Source organism: Athene noctua, chromosome 2 (genome assembly GCF_965140245.1).
Source record: "Athene noctua chromosome 2, bAthNoc1.hap1.1, whole genome shotgun sequence".
NCBI lineage: Eukaryota > Metazoa > Chordata > Aves > Strigiformes > Strigidae > Athene > Athene noctua.
In genome coordinates, this window is record NC_134038.1 from 115,214,173 (window position 1) to 115,234,587 (window position 20,415).

General features: G+C 40.7%; 1 protein-coding gene across 2 annotated transcripts in view; it reads right to left on the bottom strand.

The window, feature by feature from the left end:
- ADARB2 (adenosine deaminase RNA specific B2 (inactive)) overlaps positions 1-14,726 on the bottom strand; it is a 315,813-nt gene extending 301,087 nt beyond the window's left edge. For both annotated transcript variants that reach the window (XM_074899956.1, XM_074899955.1), the window contains exon 1: positions 14,484-14,726. In XM_074899956.1, the coding sequence (XP_074756057.1) occupies positions 14,484-14,583 (100 nt within the window). In that variant the 5' untranslated portion in view covers positions 14,584-14,726. The remainder of the gene's footprint in view (positions 1-14,483) is intronic.
- Between the last annotated feature and the right edge of the window lie 5,689 nt (positions 14,727-20,415).

Genomic DNA, 20,415 nt, shown 5'->3' on the forward strand with positions numbered 1-20,415 from the left:
TGCTGTGAGGGATATCAGTGAGGAGGGAGAGAAACTTTGCCATCCCATAATTTCCAGCTGGAAATAGGTAATGGCAAATGGGTACTTGATCCTCCTTCAATCCCTCAAGATCTCAATCCCAACTACATCAAAAAAATGTGCAGAGCAAATGCAACAGAGAAAAATGCTCCCTGCAGAAGCTCTGAGCTAACAGGCTTCGCATGGAAATCCTGACAAAGAGTTGAGGGAGGCTCAGACCTGAAAGTCTGAAGGAGGACGGTCCTTTCACTGCCACCACTGGTACAGCTGCAAATCTCACAGTGTGATTTTCTGAAAACTGTAGATTTCAGCGTCATGCGATTGGATGAAAATGTTGGATTCATTTAGTTTTTATAAATATACAAATATATGTGTACTTCTATCCCAGATCTTTGCAAAGAAAATTTTGAAAATATAAAATGAGGAAAGCTCTGCAAAAGAAACAACTCATCTATCATTATCTTTTCCTAGCCACAGTTTAAGTTGATTCTTGAAAAAAATGGACATCTGAGGTCCCAAATTCTACAAAAGAATATGAGTTGTGGACTCCTTGACTTTCCACTGTTTACCCACAGCCCATCTGCATGGAATTATTTTCAGACTAAGAGCCGAGGTACTGCAGAGTGTAACATTTCACTCTTGAAACCCCCAGTTATAATAAAGAACAAACAATAATCATGATGGGTACAAGATGCAAGGAGATGAATTACGAGGCAGATGTTCCATTTTGTCTTTTCAGGCTGAGATTATAAATGGTCTGAGACTAAGAGAAAAATTCAGAGCCTGAAACTGAAGGTTTCCTAATTAATTAGTTACAACAGCATAGGGGATTATAAAACATGATTAAAACACACAGAAAACAAGAAAGACAAAGGAGTATGGAAAAGAGAATATGGAAGCAGCTCTGTCAACTGAGAAACATCTCTACGCAAGCCCGTGAAAATAATGAAGTTCATAAAAAACTTGTGCGCAACAATTAAAAAACAACTACAATAACAAAAAGACAATGTTATAAACCAAATCAATTCCTGGAAATTTGGCCCAATGTTTATTAAAAAATCACGGTTTGATCCAAGCTCCTCATGAAGCCTAGGACAAAACTTCCATTGAGTTCCGCCCTGTATATAAATATGCATGTACGTTAATACACGCGTTGCTGGAGCACATACTGGCACATTAATACGCATAGTACTAGAGTGCCTGTGTTTAAGTATATAAATAGAAATTGAATATAAACATATGCATTCATAGCTTTGAAGTTCCATTAGTAACAAAACAGCGTAGAGAAATCATTAGCATTTTCACATGATGATTTCTGTTTAAGTCAGATACTGAACCGCTACTGATAGTTACTTACAAGGCATTCAACAGATGGGGAGTCTAGACTGATAACTTCTGTGCTATGCAAGTGTATTTTTAAACCTCCTTTAATGTTAAATTCTGATGCTGTGCTGTAGGGATGAAATAAAGTGCTTTCCTGAGTGTGCAATTTTAACTTCCTTGTTTTCTTTTTGAAACTCTAATTTGGCGGTGATCCACTACTGATCGTGGCAGTCAGCATGACCCTAACCACTATAAAAATTACTACCACCCAGATCAGTCTACACTGAAGACAATGTGGCCACCCACCCATGTGAGCATGACCTAAAGGATGAAGGTCCCATAAGCCTGGTGCTCCTGAAAAACAGATTCTCGTGTAAGAGTGCAGGATTGGGCTCCTATTCTCTTCATCTTGCTTCTGCTCTTAATCTTTCTCTCTTTTCTAGTATAAACAAAAAAGGAAATTGTGCTTTTGTTCACAAATTCTAAATGATGATGCATGCATATTTTCTGTAATATCACCCACTCAACAACAATGAATCTATAACCTCAATGTACATAATGGATGAAAGCAAACATTATACAAGTGAAGACAGAAAATATTTTTTCTAGTTCTTTTCTAGTTTTGGAAAATAAATGCAATAAAGTGATATCCCTTTAGAAATACCAATGCTTGCTATTTATACAATTTTAAACTATTTTACTTAGGTAGCATTTATTTGTGTGGTTATTTGCTTGCCCTAAGAGACCTTCATTTGTTCAAAGTATGAACTTATTCTACATTTAAAATAGTAAAATCAAAATAATGTAAAAACATAATGAAATCACCTTCAAATCTGCTTACGTTCTCACTTTTCATTCAAACCCATCATAAAAATAATCCCCCAAATTTCTCTGAGATTATTCGAGCAAATCCCATGCCCATCAAATCCTAAAACATGCTCCACCTGCTAGTGAAACTATCACAGTAATTGTCTGGGCTTTTATCTAATGAATATGCATTACAGCAGTCAAAACAAAATTCTAACTTAATCTACATTACTGGGGAAAGTTTCTGAAACAAGCTGTTGCAGGGAAATTTATGTAATATGTTGTCAACATTCAGCAGAGACAAGCTGTCTGCTAGAAAAGGCTGATGGAAACCCATTTCCTACATTTGGTCAGGGAGCTGTATTTGTTGCTACCCTTAAATCATGCTTGTGGCCACAGGTGTGCTGAGAGCATCATATGCCTCTAGCATGTCTGCCCACCTGTACTTCATCTCTATGCAAAGCCTGTGCTGACAATCACTGAAAAGTCTCTTTTTGCCATGTGGGTTTCAGTGAGTCATCACCATCTCCTCTACAATGCGCATACTCACTGATACCTGCTGGAGCACAGGGAAATGACAGATGGAAGTTCAGCTGATCGTCTGTACGAGGTCTACGCATGACTGCACCTGCAGACAGGTATGTGCCTGACACCAGCATTTGCAACAATGTAGTATGGGGCGAAAGAAAAAAGGGAAAAGTATTTGAAATGAAGATGAACAAACCACTTTTTTCATCCAACTGCCTGTGTACAATGCACACACTGCTTTTGCTATAATGGCCATTAGAACAATAGTCTCAGCCCCTCACCTTTACTTTTTGCTGTCTTCCATTTCTGTCTAAACCAACAGCACAGAAAACAACTTTACATGCCAGTGTCAGAGAAACAGCTATTCAGCCTGGGAAGTGGTAAGGAGAGCAGTTTAGATGTGCTAAAACAGAACGAGCCCTAAGAAATATGTGTAGGCAAGTAAGCGCATTACATTTTTTTTTTTTAACATGTAGAAAATCTTAAGGAAAAGAATAGTAACTTCTTATTCAGTTCTGATTCCAGAAAAAAAATACGTACTTGCATATTTGTATGCAGATCTTGTTACTTATTATTTACTGCTTTTCTGAGCAGCAGTGGAATGACTGAACAAGTGATTTTGCTGAACCAAGGCCGTATGTTACCCCAAAGACCTATGATGATATATTGGTTCTATCCAGCCACCAATCTAATATACACTTTCATTTTCATAATTTGTATGAATAACATCTGCTTCAGTAGGTGAGAATAGAAACAATGGGATTAAGATAACAAGAAGGGGAAGAAAGAGATGGGTGTTTTGGTAAAGAAACATTGAAAAAGTGCAAATATGTGATAAACACATGGATTTTCAGGGTTACAAACTCTATGTATTATTTTGAGAGTGGCTTTTTGGAGTTTAGCAGTTGTCTTTTTAGTCCTTAGCAATAGATTGAGACAGCTTCTATAGCGTTTAATTCATACTCCTGCTAAAACAGCACTCTACAAGACCGAAAACTGCGCAATTTGTTGCTTCTTGCTTTCAGTTAATTTTGGAGACTCCTGATGAGGGCTTAGAGTTTTCTGAGGCAAAATTAAAGAAACAATGTATAGGGAATAGATTGTTTTTTAATTGTTTTTAACTTTTAGAATTACATTCCTAGACTCAGAAACCAGGGCTTGGTTCTTTTTTTCATTTAGAATTGTCTGCCACAATTTAGTCAAATAATTATCTTATGGTTAAAAGTGTACAGCCAATTCACAGTGGTTTTAGATGAAGTGTAATACTCTTGGTCTTCCAAGAAGCACGTGCATATACTAAATTGATGAACTACAAGCAAGACACAAATGTAGGTACTGTTACTAAGATTTTTAATGGAAATAAGTTATGAAATTCAGATAATATTTAATCCTACTGAAACGGATTAATCTAAAAGGATACATCTTATTTAAAACAAACAAAAAAACCCCTGTAACAGTGTCAGTCAATTCCATAAGCAAATTCTCATAGCATCTGAAGGAAATAACGTCTGTTATAAACATAGTTATTCTACATACTTGTCAGCAATGTGCTGCTAATATTGAAGTAAGAGTTGTCTTTTAAATGTAAACTTGCATACGTAGAAACCTCACTCTCAGCACGTACAACAAGCCATTCTGGAAGAAATCAAAAAGCCCTCAAGGAGCTGAAGAGCAAATGTGATTTAACACCAAGGAAGAATCTGATCCCATGCATTTGTTTACATACAAAATAGATAAATAAATAAAACCCCCTCTTTCCAACACCACCAGGCAGGACTGCTTTGCAAACAAATGTAGCAGGCTCCCTTGCAGACAGGGATTGTACCTGCTCTTGCCTGTGAGCACTGACTGCCGGCATGCAGCGTGGCACAGGGTCCGCCTTGGAATGAGCACACTCCCAGGGACTTGCCATGTCACACCGGTATTTCACAATGATAAGCCCAAGCGATGCGATGCAACTACAGACATGATGCAGCTACAGAGAAGATGCATATGAACCAGAAACAGGTTCATCTGACATTTGAAACCAGAGTGACAGACTCCTGAATTGCTACTCAGTGCTAATTATATCTGCAACAGATTTATTAACTGCTCTGAGTTTCCCTCTCTGTAAACCAGGGGAATGTGGCCTCTCTGTTTGTGAAAGTTAATAACAACTTCCCATAAATACTTTGAGCCTGTACCTGGTATGATTACTCTGCTGCATTTTTATTAACTCTCAGTAATAAGAGTCCTTGATGACTGGGATGAGTTGAAATCTGAAGAGAAGGATCATCTTAGTCACTGGCAGGGAAAAATAATCTAATGTGCCTTACATCATAAAAGTGTAAATTTAATAAGGAATTCACTGGTAGCCTTCAGGAAAACCTGCCAAAACTTCTTTGTCTCTGGTTTCTTACCCCATTTAAGCAGAATGTGTCACCTGCTTAAAAATGTGCCTGGGCTAACCAATCTATAAAGCAGTATTTGTTAAAACAATTCCTACGACAAACCACATTTCTAAACTGCAAAAGGCTATTTAATTTCGGACTAATCAAATCTTTTAAAAATCTCCACTTTTTTTTGACATCTAATAACCATCTTCTGGTAATTGGTGCTGTTAGTATCTTACTGCCTATTTTTACCTTACAGTTTACACCTTGTGCTGTAACATGCAAAAAAAATTTTTAGTGAAATGAATGCAGAGCTAAAGTTTCATTTGAAAAGTATTATTGGCAGGGTACAAGTTAACTTAGAAAGACTGGCTTTTGACTTTTTCAAGCAGAACTGAAATGCTTTACATTTATGCTTCAATACTGTACATTCCCTCTTCTTCCTCTGTATGAAATCTAAAGGATTTGCACAGTAAAACTTTTTTCTTTAAAAAAAAAAATCATCAAATTATTTGTGCTCATGGATTTCATCTGAAGGCACAAAAAGTGCTCCTTATGGGCACAGCACCAAGTAAAGCAAACCTCTGTCATGCAGCTGTAAAAACTGGTCATTATAAACATGAACTGAAAACAAGTCAAGTATCTTGATCTTAGAAACAACAGATTTTGCAGACACACATCAGATGCTTTAGCATAAATAAATGATAAGCACAGATCAATCAATAATCTTTGCAGCAGTTGCAGCTGGAGGAGACCTGCTGTCAGTGATATTAGAGAACGTTCCCTTTTTGTACTGTTCCTTTTAAACTCCTAAATCCATGAGCAGCAAGAGCTGAGCTCCAATTTAATTACTGTCTGCGCTGCTCAACAATGGAGGCAACGCAGACCACTGCGGCTCTACCCCTCGCCTCTCAAAATCACCATTCATACGGACACATAAATAGTAATTCATGATTGGCATGAGGGAGGGAAATTACAACCTGGAAATCAACTAATGAAAGTTAATTACGGTTAAATATTGTTCAGGAATCCATAGGCATTTTGCCTGGCGGTTTGTGGCAGGGCTGCTGGCATGGATGTAAAATGGAGCATGAGCTCAGGGTTGGCTTCTGCTCACAGTTATGTCAGTTCTCCTGTAAGATTCAGCTGGAGAAAGATCAGCACACAAAGAAACTTAAGACCAAATCCACCTTTTTGGTAAAGGTTTGGAGTTTCCTGACATGAGTATTACAGGCTCCCGCATAAGCATCTGTCTCTACCATTCCAAATTACTTAGCTACTCAAAAAAACCATACCTACAAAAATAGAACATATAAACCAGATTTTTTAGGATAATTCTAAGAAGTTTCTTTCATTTTTTTCTCACTCTAAAAAAAAATAATCTTATAATCCTTGTGCAGTTGTGCCTTTGTGGTTTGTCTCTAAAACTATCGGTATTACACAGATGAAGATCATACAGAAATCCTGTAAGAATGTTTATATATGTATTTTTAAAATTACAGATTCACACAGCATGGGTACATAGATGTGTGTAAACGTGCAAATGATACAAATATATTTTGTTTTTACATTTCTAAACAAAATATTTCAATGTAATATAAAAATCCCTTATGTAAATATTTTTTGGAATCTACAGGCTTTAAGACCTTTTGTCTAATATAACTTGTAGTTTATTATAGTCATTCATTTAATGCCGCTAGACAGCTGAAGCAGAAGTTTCTATTTCCTATAAAAAACCATATATGTACATATATATTAAGGCACAGACATAAATGTATATAGCAGCACAGTTCTGCCACCCTGACTCATGCTGAGAAGTTTCGATCTCAGTTTTACCGTGAGTAGGGGCAGCAGCATCAAGCCTTATACAAAGGTAATACATTATTACCGTTGCCTTGATAGCCATCATTTTACATTTGTTAAACCCCACTATTTAAGGAATAAATAGGCATTTCACAGTCTGAGAAGTTGTAAGAAGCGGGCAATTGCATAAAATTAGTTGTGTGTAAATCTCTTTCTATGGAGATGGAGATAAAATATCTGTCAAATTCTACTTACTTCTTCCCACACTTCCCAGCAGCTTTGACTCTTCATGCTGATGTTTCATTAGCAGTTAGAGAAAGGTGACTCTGCTAATAATTTTGAGCACCATTTCTCTTATAAGGAACAAAGATGATGCCAAAATGGGGAAAAAAATATCACACTTCAGCATGAAGTATTTTTCTGAGATCTATTATTGCTCATTCCTCAGTCCCGAGCCACAGATAAAACGCCACCAGCCTATACTGCAGGTTTCAGAAACAGCACTCGCAAGTGGCACAACTCCAAAATCAGCTACAATAGTACATACAGTGTTGGAACTAAACCCTAACCCTGCATCAAACTTTCACAAAGACAGACTACAGTTTGCAGAGGTAATGCCCTACTACATAACATTCGTGTGATGACGACACACTAGTAGTCAACACCAGTAACTGTTTTTTTTCTGCTTAATAAATCATCACGTGTTTGTAAACTTCATTTTCACCCCTGTTATCCCACCTTTTTGTTTCTTTTTCCAAGGAAATAAAAAAATGGGGGGTGTATTAGTTTTTATTGTTATCCTCCTAACCTCACCATGGCATAAAAGTAAGAGACTGGGAATCGTTCTCAATTTCAGTCTATTTTTACATCCATCATGCAGGGTGTTGAGTGGGAGCAGAGAGGAAGGCGACTTAAAAAACCGTCAGGAATATTCCAAGGAAATGCGCCTGGCTTCCTCGTAGCTGTATTCCCAGGTTTGGGAGGCACATGTGTGGAGGGATGTGCGCATTACCACTGCCGTGAAGCCGAGCAGAAAGGCACCTCCTGAACTGCCGCGCTACAGCTTCAGCTGTGGAAACAGAGGAGAGTGCAAACAGCCTCACAGTGAACAGGAGCAATTAAACCACCTACAAATCACCTTTCCACCTAATCCAAGTAAGTCAGGAGTCAGATAATTTCCTGAAAAAGAGGATTCATATCTATCTATCTATCTGGAGGATTCACATATGTCATATAAAACCCCCAAATCCTTAATGTATCCTATCTAAAGGCAAAACCTACATTCACTGAAGTGAGCAGCAAACTTTTTAGTGTTAGTCTCTGCTGAGCTAATCAAATACCTCAACTCCCTACACATATGTAAGTTTCCTTTTCCTTAGCTTGAATGAATGAATTCCTCAGGCCAGATATGTACTATCTCAACAGAAAAAGTCCTTCCACTCCTATTAAACATGCTGAAATTCTTTTTCCAGAAAGGCCTCTGTCTTTGTAAATAAAAAAAAAACAGGAATAAATCAGAGTAGCCTGTCTGCCGTCTTTATAATGTTTCCTCCTTTAATATAATTTTACTGTATTATTTCTTAAATTTATCTCCAAAGTAAACAATATAAATCTTATCCATTTTTCTTCTGCTGAAATTTTACACATCTCTAATTCCTTTTGTCATATGTCTCTGAATCCTCACTATTTCTAGCACACATTTGTGAGCTAGAACAGTCAGAGAGAAATAGAATATACTCAGTGAAAATACACCTTTCATTCATTAATGACACTGTTAATACCTTCAATATTAGCCATCCTGCTCTTCACACACTCTGTCCTGCTCTGTGCTTTCCTTGTCATCATGCTTTACTTAGCAGAGATTTTCATTAAACCATCCACAGCGATGTCCAGTCCTTAGTCCAGAGCAAGTATTCGTAACTCAGGACCCCAAAATACATTTTTATATTACAAACCCGCCGTAAGAAATAAGAAATTCTAGACTAACTGAACAACAGTGATAACATCATCCATGTAATGCTTTCTGTTACAGCATTAAATTTGGTTATTTTATGACTCGGGGAGCGTTGCCTATTAGTATGGGTTGACAAGCTGCTTCCGCCAGTTAACAAAGAGGTCTTTTTAATATATTGTATATCACAATATGCTATTAAAGCTCCTCTGGGTTGGCTGCTTCATTTCAGATTCATACAGCAGGGAACAAAGGTCAGCTAGAGCAGGAAGGTAAGCACTTTATTTTACTATTGGAACTTACCGCACTGTTTTACTCAGAAAACATCAAGTTCATCACAGGTGCCTTGAGAATGATCTATCTACTGATGCATATCAGCTTTTTTTGTCTGGATAGCTAATAGTTTACATGGAAAAAACAGTAAACTGCCTGAAAGGTTGTAGAGATAGTTAGCGGTGAACACAATGGATCAATTCAGGTTCATTACTACTCGCAAAACCTATACAATATTGGACAGCAGTAATTCAAAAGTAGCACAATTAACAGAGATCAGACAGATATTCTAATGTTCACTTTTTTAATGCAACTTGCTAATCTAAAGGACATTAAAGGAACCAAGAAAACAGTTTGCACAGACCTTTAGTAGCTTTGATATTTCACAAGGCAATTTCATCTGACCTTTAATTTTTAGTGCAGTGTTTTCCATTTGAGGGTATCACTTCAGAAAGAGCTGCCATTAAGTATTTTATAAACTCCATTAATATCACTTAAACAGGAATTTGTAAGCAGAGCTCTTACCTTACAGGAGAATTTCCCTACACAAGTCAAGGAGAAGTGAAAAAAATTTTAACAATTTCCAACAGTATGATACTTTGCCACTAGCTTTTATATGTCTCTGCATTGCCACTGAAGAAGGCAACACATCTGACAATTTCTATGTTCAAAAAGGTAAAAATGGCTACATATGTCATTGTTCATGCAAGATATGGTCAATATTTATATTAGTCCTTTTTCTGCTTACATAATTAATACTTTGAAGTAAAGTTGAATTATTTTGTTCTCTCCCAAAGTAAAATGTGCCATTTTATTGTCCTCACACTTATGTGGTTTTGCTAGGAAGATACAACTCTGCTATAACCTAATCGTCTGCTATTTAGATATGGACTCATGAATCCCATATTTTTATTCTAAATTTAAGTTCAGCCATTGTAGCTAATGTCCTTGATGCTATCTCAAATTGCTGTCATTACACGGATCACTAGAAATTGGAGGTAATAGTAAAAAAGAAAAGAAAAAAGAAAGGTACCAAATTAGATGATGGATAAAGGTTTAATCAATTTAATTTTATCACCAAATCCAGTCCCTTCCTCTTGAGCTGTCAGGGGATGAGATAAGCGGAACACATCTTGAAGCACGACACAATCCTGTTGTGGGGAAGGAGTTGTGTCCCTGAACCTCGCCAAGATGAAACACGCTCATTTATTACTTTGGCATTGCAGGATGATGAAGAACCAAGCTGGTTTCCTCCCTCCGTCCTCAGCACAATCTTTCTATTGCATTAATTTTTCATGGAATTTCATTTCACAATCATTTTGCCTCTCTCACCCACTTGCTGCCCTTATTTAGTTTATTCTGTCAACTTTTATTTTGTGTCCCATTGTATCAGCAGTGGCCTCGGCCATGGCTTTCCACCACATCAGGGGTACCTGATTCCCTCCTGTTACCAGTAATTAACTTTAGTCACTAGCTCTATAAAACAGAATTACAAATAAGGTGGCCTATTCGTTGTCCTGTACTGGAAGATAACTCAAAAGGGGCAAATCTCTAATCACACCTATTCCATACTTGCTTTCTATATGTTGATTTCTAAGAAGTTGCTGGAGGCTACTGAAGCGTGGCCTTTTTAGTATTATCAGTAAATGGCAATTCTCTTTTGTTTGGTCTACTTGTAATCATTTATCTCAGAAAACAAGCCTTCTTTTCAAAATCTATACCACAGGCTATGAAATCTGCACAAACCGTGATGAAGTCGCTGTGCTGAACTCTGTCAGTACTCTGTCATATTCCAGAGCCCGAGCGAAAACACAAGAGCCCACAAAACCAGCAACTTCCTATAAAGACCTAAAAATTTAAACTGTATTTCTCTAAATCATTAGGCATAGTTTTCTAATCTCTGGTCCCTTTATACACACAGATTAAAAAACAACAAAAAACAGAGAGAGATAAATCTAAAATACCTATTAGTGCTTTTACACAAAAATAGTATGCAGATAATCTGGCAAGCATCTGTATTTATTTCTCCTTAGGTCTTTGAGAAATTAAGGTATTTACTTCCCCCTTGGTGTTAACATACTTATTTTCTAAATGACAATGAAAATATTCCTACCTATACTAATTTAACAAACGGCTATGCAATGCCACATTTTAGCTTTTTAACACACTTTTTGTATGTAATGTAATACTGAATGAAATCACTGTGCAAATACATGCTTGCAATGTGATATTCATTGCATCGGTGCATGTTAAGTCTTCAAGGTAGGATCTTTACAGTAGAAGAGTTGCTGGATTTCATAAGCATAAAAATAGGATGCATGCAAATTAATTGCTGGACAATGTCATTGTACACTGGAATGGCACTCAGTGTCCTACACTTTTCAGTGCTTGATTTGCATATATGGAAAGTCTGTCTTTTGCAGCACATTTTTTATTGTTTTTTAGCCTAAATACACAGGGAAATTAAGCTATTCAGAGACTGTTGTTTGCTTTCCTTGCTTGAACTTGCTTTCTGCCCCCAGGAAACTCCTAAAACAGAGCATCTAGGTATAAAAAAAATGGAGCAAAGTGCTATACCCAGACGCACTAATTTATAATTCACACTAATCAGGACAAAAATATGACTGAAAACATGGACAGTAAATCAGAAGAGGAAAAACAATATTATTAAATAGAGAATAAAATTTACTTCTACTGCTACACATTTCTAGATACTTTATCGGGTGATGTCTCAGCCTGGTTTTAAGCACAGTTTATATGTAACGTGTAATAAAATATATTAAGTTGTATAAATAATTTGTTGAGTCCATCTCCTTAAGGAATGGGGATGTGACAGATAATTTCATTTCCTTATTCTGATTAATACTCAATTTAAATTTAAGACTAGAGTGAATTTCTTTGTCTACACGTGTCCATAGGTATCTCTGTATGTATTGTGTAAACATATGTGTGTAGTTACGCACTTTAAAGCACCTACTAGAAGTATTCTTACTATAAAGAACAGAAAATGTGCTGGAGAATACTTAAAGGCAAGTGTCTTTGTTTTAACTCTCTACAAACATTTTCCACAATCTATTAAATAGATCAAACCTGCAGAACAGTGGAGCTCACATTAATTCTCATAAAGATGTAGTAATTTATGAGCCTAATAGACATTTTCTTGACTAGTCTCCAGGACAGCCAGTTTATTAAATGCCTTTGCATTAGATACCATCAAAACCATTGCATAAATATACGATAAGTAAATAAACCAGTGTAACAGTAAAATTCAACAGGTTTTATACTGGGTGTGCCTTAAGTTACAGGCATTTTTTTGCCAGCACAAGTTTACAGGAATGTGTATTTTTAAGAATACATACTGTGATTATATATTAAAAAAAAATCAAAATCATATGTACACAATCATTGCTCCCTATAAGTAGTATACTAACCAACTACATTATTTGGAAAGTGGTTACAATAGCATGTTTGGAGGAATAAAAAAAATAAAAATAAAGAACCCTTCAAGTGCAGTTTCTTATTGATATTGGTCAGTCAAGCACTTTCCAGAATGCCATCAACCTCCAGCTGTGTATTCTGCAAATAGCTGTCATCTACCAAGTTGCTGTTTAGCAAGTTTTTGCAGTTTTTTTAGACATTCAACTTCCACCTTATTTTGGCAAGACATAGAGCAACAAAGGATGCATTAAAAAAAGTCTTACTGAAATAACTTCACTTTTGCCTGCTTCTTAGAAAGAAAATCAACACTTGCAATTTACCTTTATAACAATGCAGCTTTTCGCCATTGCATAGATTAACGGATTGCTCTTTTCTCTTGGCCAAGCACAGGGTAGCTAAGGCTCGGCTAAGTTTGTAATTCCCTAGAAAAGTAGTTTTGCTAAAACAAATACAGCATAAAGAAGTCTGCAGAGTACAACTTACGTACAAGCAGATTTAAAGAGACTGAGTATGGGAGCTTTCCCTTTGCTTAGTATTTTAAATTTTTTTCCGTAATAAGCGTAAAACACAGCTTTTGTCACCAGGTGTTAGACCATGCTACAGATCCGGAGTAACAAATCAAGGCTACACACCTACTGGAAGTCCTGAAATATTCGCGTGTCTTGTTGGTTTTACTTGTGCGCAGGTCACTCACTATTTGTTACTATGATTCTGAATACAGAGAGTACAGACATGAAAGTTAAAACAGTGACAATCAACTGATACAGTCTAGCATTGAGCATTTGGACCGATTTTTACTCGTTACTATACAAAACCTGCTTTGACACCTTTCGAAAAAGTTATCAACTACGACGCTTACTGGCTTTTACATAATCAATAATTAAAAGACACTTAGCTAATGGCGCCTACAAATTAGGTTTTCTACAATCAGAAAAAGAAATAGCTCATCCAGAGCATCAGCTTGAGTTGACGAGCTAGCTGACTAAAACTTGCGTTAGTCCCACACAACGATGACAATTAACCGGTTTAGATGATATCTACGGTTTAGATAAGCACTTGGAGTTAGCATCTCCGCAGGCAAATGCGTTGCAGCTGGGCATCTCTGGCACTCTGCTTCTCGTATCAGTTCATTTTACTTTAAAGTGTTCACAGTCTGTTAACTTCGGCTTTTTCAGGCAAAACCTCAAAAGCCAGGCAGTAGTGTGTCATCCCCTCTACAGGAGAAAACAGGACCGCCTCGCGAAGAGCTTTTATCTAGGGCATATTCCCTGCTCGCAAGGACATCCTGTAGCTTCACTTCTCATGCTGAAGGCAATTAGCGCCTTCCTAACAGAGGTTTGCTCAGGGAAGGGGAACAGCACCAGAATAGCAAGACTCAGTGGACATCGTCTAAAAGAAGAAAAAAGAGGCAGTTTGGGGGGCGCAGGGCGCCGGCCGGGAGCTGCGCGCTGCCCCGGGAGGCTCGGCGCCGCGCTCCGCCCCGCCGGGGCCGCGTCCCGCCCGCTGGCACCGGCGGACCCCGGGGCGCGGCGGGGCGCGGCGGGGCGGGCGGCAGGTCGGGGTCAGGCTGGCGGCGCTGGAGCCGGGCGGGGGCAGTGCCGGGGCCGGCGGAGCCCCCGGGGCAGCTCCGCCGCACCGCGCCACCTCGGACGGGGCCCGCCGAGCCCCCGCCCGCCGGCACCCCCGCGGGGGTCAGCCTCGGCCCGAAACAAAGAGAGGAGCAGAGCAGAGCAAACGCCACCCGCCCGGGGGGGCGAGCGGCGGCCCCTCCGGTCCCCGGCCGGACCTCGCCGCTGGCGGGGAAGGCGCCGCTCACCCCGCACGGACCGTCGGGGCAGCGGCGGGGCCGGCGTGCCCATGCCCAAACAATAAAAACAGTGTCTGCCGGGGCGTGTGTGCGGGAGACGGGCAGAGAGAGAGGGAGGGGGAAAATGTTTTAAAAAGAGAGAAAAAAATTAAATTTCTCTTACCTTTCCTCTTTGACCTCCTCCTCCTCCTTCTCTTGGACTTGCATTTCAGCTGCCCGCTCGGCCCTCCCGACGCCCTGCTGCTGCCCAGGACGGATGTCATGCCTGTACTTCGGCGCAACAGCACCGCGCCGAGATGTTTTCCTCCCGCGGAGTTTCTCCTCTTTCTGGAGGCGGCTTTTATAGCGCGGCGGGCAGGGCTGGCCGCTCGGGGCTGGCCGCTCGGCGCCGGCTGCTCGGCGCTGCCCAGCGGCGCGGCCAGGGGTCGGTCGCGCCTCCGCCCCGACGTGCCGGGCCCGGCCGGGGCGATGCCCGGGGGCGACCGCGACGGCTCCGCCGGCCCCGCGCCCACTTTTTGCACCTCTGCGAGTTGCTGGGCGCCGGCCGCTTTGAAGCCAACGGTGCGGGGGGGGGCGGGGGGGGGGGGGCGGCGAGGGGGGCGGATTTGCTGCTGCAAAGTCTCCCGCAGCCCAATGGCTCCCGCCGCCCTGCTCTGACATCAGCTCCGCCAGCCCTCGCCCCCAAACTCCGCTCCCCCTGGGCTGCCGGCTGTGCCCAGCTCCCGGGAGAGAGCGAGGGAGAATGGCCCCGAAGGGGATAAAAGCATCCTGCCGCCTCGTCTGGGAGAAGCCGGAGGGGCAGCTTGCGAGAAGGGAGGCTGCAGGCAGGATTTGAAGCCTTTTCTTTTTTTTCCTTTTTTTTTTTTTTTACCTCTTTAGACCATGTGGACACTGAACATTCTGCTTCCAGAAACAGAGAAATGCTGCTGTTGTCCTCCCTAACCAAACACTTATTAACTAGTTCACTAATTGTAATGCTTATTAATATTATTCTGGGGGAAAGAATATGAGTTACTGTTGAAGGATCCCTGTATCCACAAATCTTATGCAAGAGGCTAAGTGTAGCGATTCCCCTTGAATCTCCAGTTATTTTTAAGGTACGTGCTCTGCTAAATTCACGATCAAGGGCAAAAGCTCTGTGGAGAGAGGAGTGTGTTGTCGCTCAGACTCGTACATTAACACTCTGCAGTGCCTCATTTAGGCAACTGTGCAATTAAAGTGTCGGGAGCAGAGGGGCTTTTACAGAGAGGAAAGATGACAACAGCATTCCTCTGAAAAGCCTGACTACAAAGCATTGCACGTTCATTACAAAAAGCCAAGGTATGCAACAGATAAAGAGACTGCTTTAAGTTACAAGGGACCTACTGCTTCTGTGCTCTATCCTCCTTAGTTATTATCTAACTTTAAAATATGTATCTGGAAACCTAGGCAGTGAATGGAAAATGGAAGAATATAAAGAAAAAATTATGCTAAATAATTAATATCATCATTAGTGCCTATTGCATTTGTAGTCGGCTGGAGGAGACACAGTAAAACCCTGTTTATCAGAACTTCTTTAATCTAAAACTTCCTCTTGTTGGAATGTAGGTTACCCAGCTCCTGCTGCTAAGGACTTCCACTGCAACTCTCCCAGCTGTTAGAAACCCTCTGTGTTTGGCCGTTTTCAGCCTCTGTCATTTTTGGATGAGGAAGAGCTACACATCACACAGATTTTTTAAATTAAATAAACATATTTCCATCAAAGTCTCTAAAAGTATTCATTAAACCAGGCTTCAGATGACACAGGTGTGCCAAGATGATGTCACCTCTTGGACCCCATCCTCCAAGAAGCAGGCCACATACACTAAGAAGACCCCGTGCACCCTCCATTTTAGCTATGTGGCACGGCACAAAGCACAGGGGGAAACTGCCTGCCCCCCCCTTCCCCCCCTCCTTACCAGCTAAGGTAAGAGGCCCTGTGAATTTAGACCCTCATGGCTTGGATGCCAGATATAATTCAGAAAGCCATGCATGGAAACAGGTTTTTACATGCGGAGTTTTTACCGGTTACTGGCAGGGGTTTTTTTGTGACATACACACCACCCTCAAGAACCAAACCTTTGTGCTGCTACACAGCTTAAGTAAACTCCTCTTTAAAAAGCTTCTATTTCAGGGAGAAAAACATGTCTGCGGGAAACCAAAGAGGCAATCACTACTTTTTGTTTTTAGTCCGAGCCTTCAGCCTTTAAACCTTCCTCCCCTTTTCCTTCTGTCCTGAGCATAGCTGACTCTCATCTGTTAATGTGGTGAAAACTTGTAGTTGCATATGAAATAGTAATACTGCTGCGAAACACAACTGCACATTCAACCACACGCCAAACTTCTGACCAGTCTGGAATTTAAGTCACTCAATTTAGAAGCCAGATTTAGAGAAGTGTCTTCTGTGCTTCAGCACCAATCCCTGCTCTATCTGTTAGGGATCTAAAAGAGAAGCAAGATTCAAATAGAAAGAAAATGAGCATCCCAGGACATTAATTCATTTTTAGGAGTGGCTTCAAGCTCAAAACATTCTTTGAAGTTTCTGAAGCTTTTCTTTCTGATACCATTTTGTTATGCTTTCAAAATGACTGGAATCTGAGGTGTTAAGAAGATCGACTGTCATTGCCAATCCCTAGAGAAGTCATGCTACCAAGCCAACCTGAAAAGCTACCAATTCCCAGAAGCTATGATTTGGTGCTAACAATTTTATGAACTGCTTTTCACTTTTAGACACAGTTATGACAAAGTACAAGCAAGCCAACATTAGCAACAGCTGAGCTATACTGGTAGCATAGCTCCCTCCTAGGCTGGTTTCAGTATTGGTGAAGGCATGAAGACAGCTCAAGCCATGCTGGTGGAAGGTCTCCCCTGGGCCATAAGAAATGGTGAAGGGGAGTCTTTTTTTATACTATCCAGCTACAAAGTCAATAGGATACCATAAATGTGCTGTGCTTATTCTTGTTCTCCACAATGGGAGGAGTCAGTTCCCCGTTTCAACACCCCTTTTCATCTTAAATGCAAGGCTATCAGTCCCATACAACCAAGTCTGTCTTTCCTCCCAGGCAAACATGTACATGATTTCAAGCACTATGGTAAAGGGACAGCAATCTAGGAAATACATAATCAGTATCAATGAGGTGGGGAAAAAGCTAAACTATAAAATAACACCAGCTCTCTTTCAGTTTTGTGGTTATATCTCCTAATGGCCAATGTACTTGATAGTCTTACCAGCCCACTGAAATTATGGGTGTTCCTGAATGGCCCAGTAATGGTCATTAGTGGCATTTCATGCTCCTTTTTGTTGAGTAAAGCATCTTAGGACTTTTCTCATTTCCATGGGCCTGACTGCGGAGGTTGCTATGTCTATTACCATCAAGCTGAAGTATTTCCGGCTGTTCTAAAGAAAATAATTTCACACACCTTGACCTACAGCCTGCAAAGAAATGCACTTCACACCAATGCACAGCCACCTACTCAGGCCTAGGTGAATCAGACATGTAGGAGGGTTTAAGGAGTGAGTCCTGATGTGAGAGACTCTTCCCTATGCTGTCCGGGGGAGTTGTGACTCCTCTCGTGACCCATCGCAACTACTGATTGCAGCCAGTACATCAAAACCTGTATTCCTGTTCTTGTGAGATCTTGTTCTTTCCCAGCACCAGAAGCACCCAAGCAACGAGTCCAAGATTCGCAGGATTGTGATAACTCACTTCCCTCAGGTTGTCTCAAAAGAGGAGAGCTGACGGGCAGTTAAAATAGTTTAACTGGAAGACTGGTGGTGACTATGAAAGTATGATGGGGAAAGAAAGTATGAAACTGTATGCCAGGATGCACACCTTAATTATTTATTACCATTTAAATTTCCATGCCTAAGCAATGGAAATAGTGTAGAGTTAGTAATCAACAGAAATGGAGAAAAATGAAAATGGCTGAAGACAAAATTCAGCCCACCCTTATTTCAGCTAAGGACTTCAGATAAGCAACTTTGGGAACAAATCTTTGGAAGAGTTACCCAAATCTGAATATTAAGCTCATGAGTATTATGGGTGGCCAATACTTCTCCTGTACAAACATATTTAGATGAAGTGGAATAAATATGAAATCCATGGGGTTTTATCCCTCTTTTTTAAAAAATTTGGAGTAACTCGATTTTCAATGACATCATATTACAAAAATTGCAGGTGAAACTTTTTTTTTTTAAAAAAAAGCTAGATTGTATACTTTCAGAAATATAAATATATAAAATGAGGTTGAGCATATACCAGGGATGCTTCACGAGGGTGTTGCAGCATTTGCAGGGGGTGCTCCTCCCGGAGCAAAAGGGTCTTGCTGAGCAGCACAGCAAGCAGGAGAAACAAGCTCCAGACTCTGCACTTCCCAGAATATGCACAAACCCTTGAAGAAGAGGCCATCCGGCTGCCATATTCCCCAGTTTCCAGCTGTGCTGTTCCTTCCCTAAGGAGCTGTGGTACTTAGAGCAGCAGGCCATGATAGAAACCTTTTTAATTTGCTGCTTGGGAGCAGACATGTCCTATAGGCTCCTGAGAGGGGAAAGGGATGTAGTAGCAACCCTCTATTTGTCTCCCATCCTTCCCACTCCATTTCTGCTTGCTTTTGCTGTCTCCTGACTGCGTAGGTAGAGAAAAAAATAAGGCCCTTAGAATTTGGAAGATAAATGATGCTCAAGGGTGTTAAAGCAGGCCATGAATGCAAGCAGTCGTGTGGCTGCGCAGGTAAGACTCCAGAGCCTTCTGCTGCAAAATGCCTGCACTAATCCACTCTTGCCCTACTTACAAGGAGCTGTCAGTGTGGCTATTTGCAGCAAAAGCCACTTTAGCTTTGGGGCCAAACATCACAGAGTGGTGATGAAGCAATGAGGGTACGGATCCATACTCAGTGTATCGAAGTTGCCAGAAAAATGCCTTACTGCCGGTAGGTCGTCCCATCTGCTTTGCATATTCTTGCACATAAAATAGCCCAGTCTGGGTAACACTCTGGTATTGGGCAGCAGGAGGTTAAGGCAGTGCTAAAAAGATTTCGCCTCTTCATCAAACTGCAACAGAACCAAAGGAATTTGGGACACAAAGCTCTCTCTGCTACCGGAAAGCCACAGCAGCCAAGTTTCACCTTCCACAGGAGAAGCTCCCCTTCTTCCCCTCATTTCTTCCAGTCCCCACATCTGCTCTGATGGGGGTTCACTGTGCAGCATGCCAACAATAAGTGACATACAATTCCCTGATAGGCATGAGGTAAACATTTCAAAGCTGTTCAGACAATACTCTCTTTAATGGGGAAAATACCTAGATGCCAAAGACTACAAATCATTGTAATTAGTAAGTCTGTATATGCCACACAAACCAGCAGCAGTCACTGGTGAAATTTGATGAAACAAAACTTTCCGAAAACTTTCATATTAAAACATAACTCATCAGCCTCCATTGACCGTATTTCTTTCTGTGCCCCAGTGTCCCAATATGCAGAAAGGTAATCAAGTACACTCTTTAAGCACTTGAAAATGCATCAATGTAAAACAGCTAATTTTTTTTATTTTTTATTATTATTAAATATTCATTCTCTGATACTGAAATACTGAAAAGTCATTTTTGTCCCTCTACATTATTTGGATAAACTATTTAAAACAATTAATCTGCTGGGGAAAAGTTCCCTGTGCTGCAGTGTGGCTGTGCAGAGCAAGGAGATGCAACCCTGTTTGCCCATGTCACATCCCAGCACCAACCAAGGCCAGTGACACAGACCAGTGCTGCCTGGCTCAGGCAGCACCCACGAGCAGAGGAGAGGGCCACCTGATCAGACCTCTGTGGGGCGGGGGTGACTGTCACCGGTGGGTCCCCAGCCCACCTCTTTGGGGAGGTGACTGCAAGAAATTCCCAAGGGGTCGAACTGCAGCATCACCCTCATCACGCAGTGCCTCAGGCTGGGTAATCTGGAGCCTGAGAAGAGAATTGTCCAAAAGAGCGACCGGACTTAAAACTGAAGACCTTCATTTCCCTGTGCTAACAGCTTTTTCATCCGTAAAGTACAGATGCAAATACTTACCGCAGGGAATTAAGGAGAGTTAA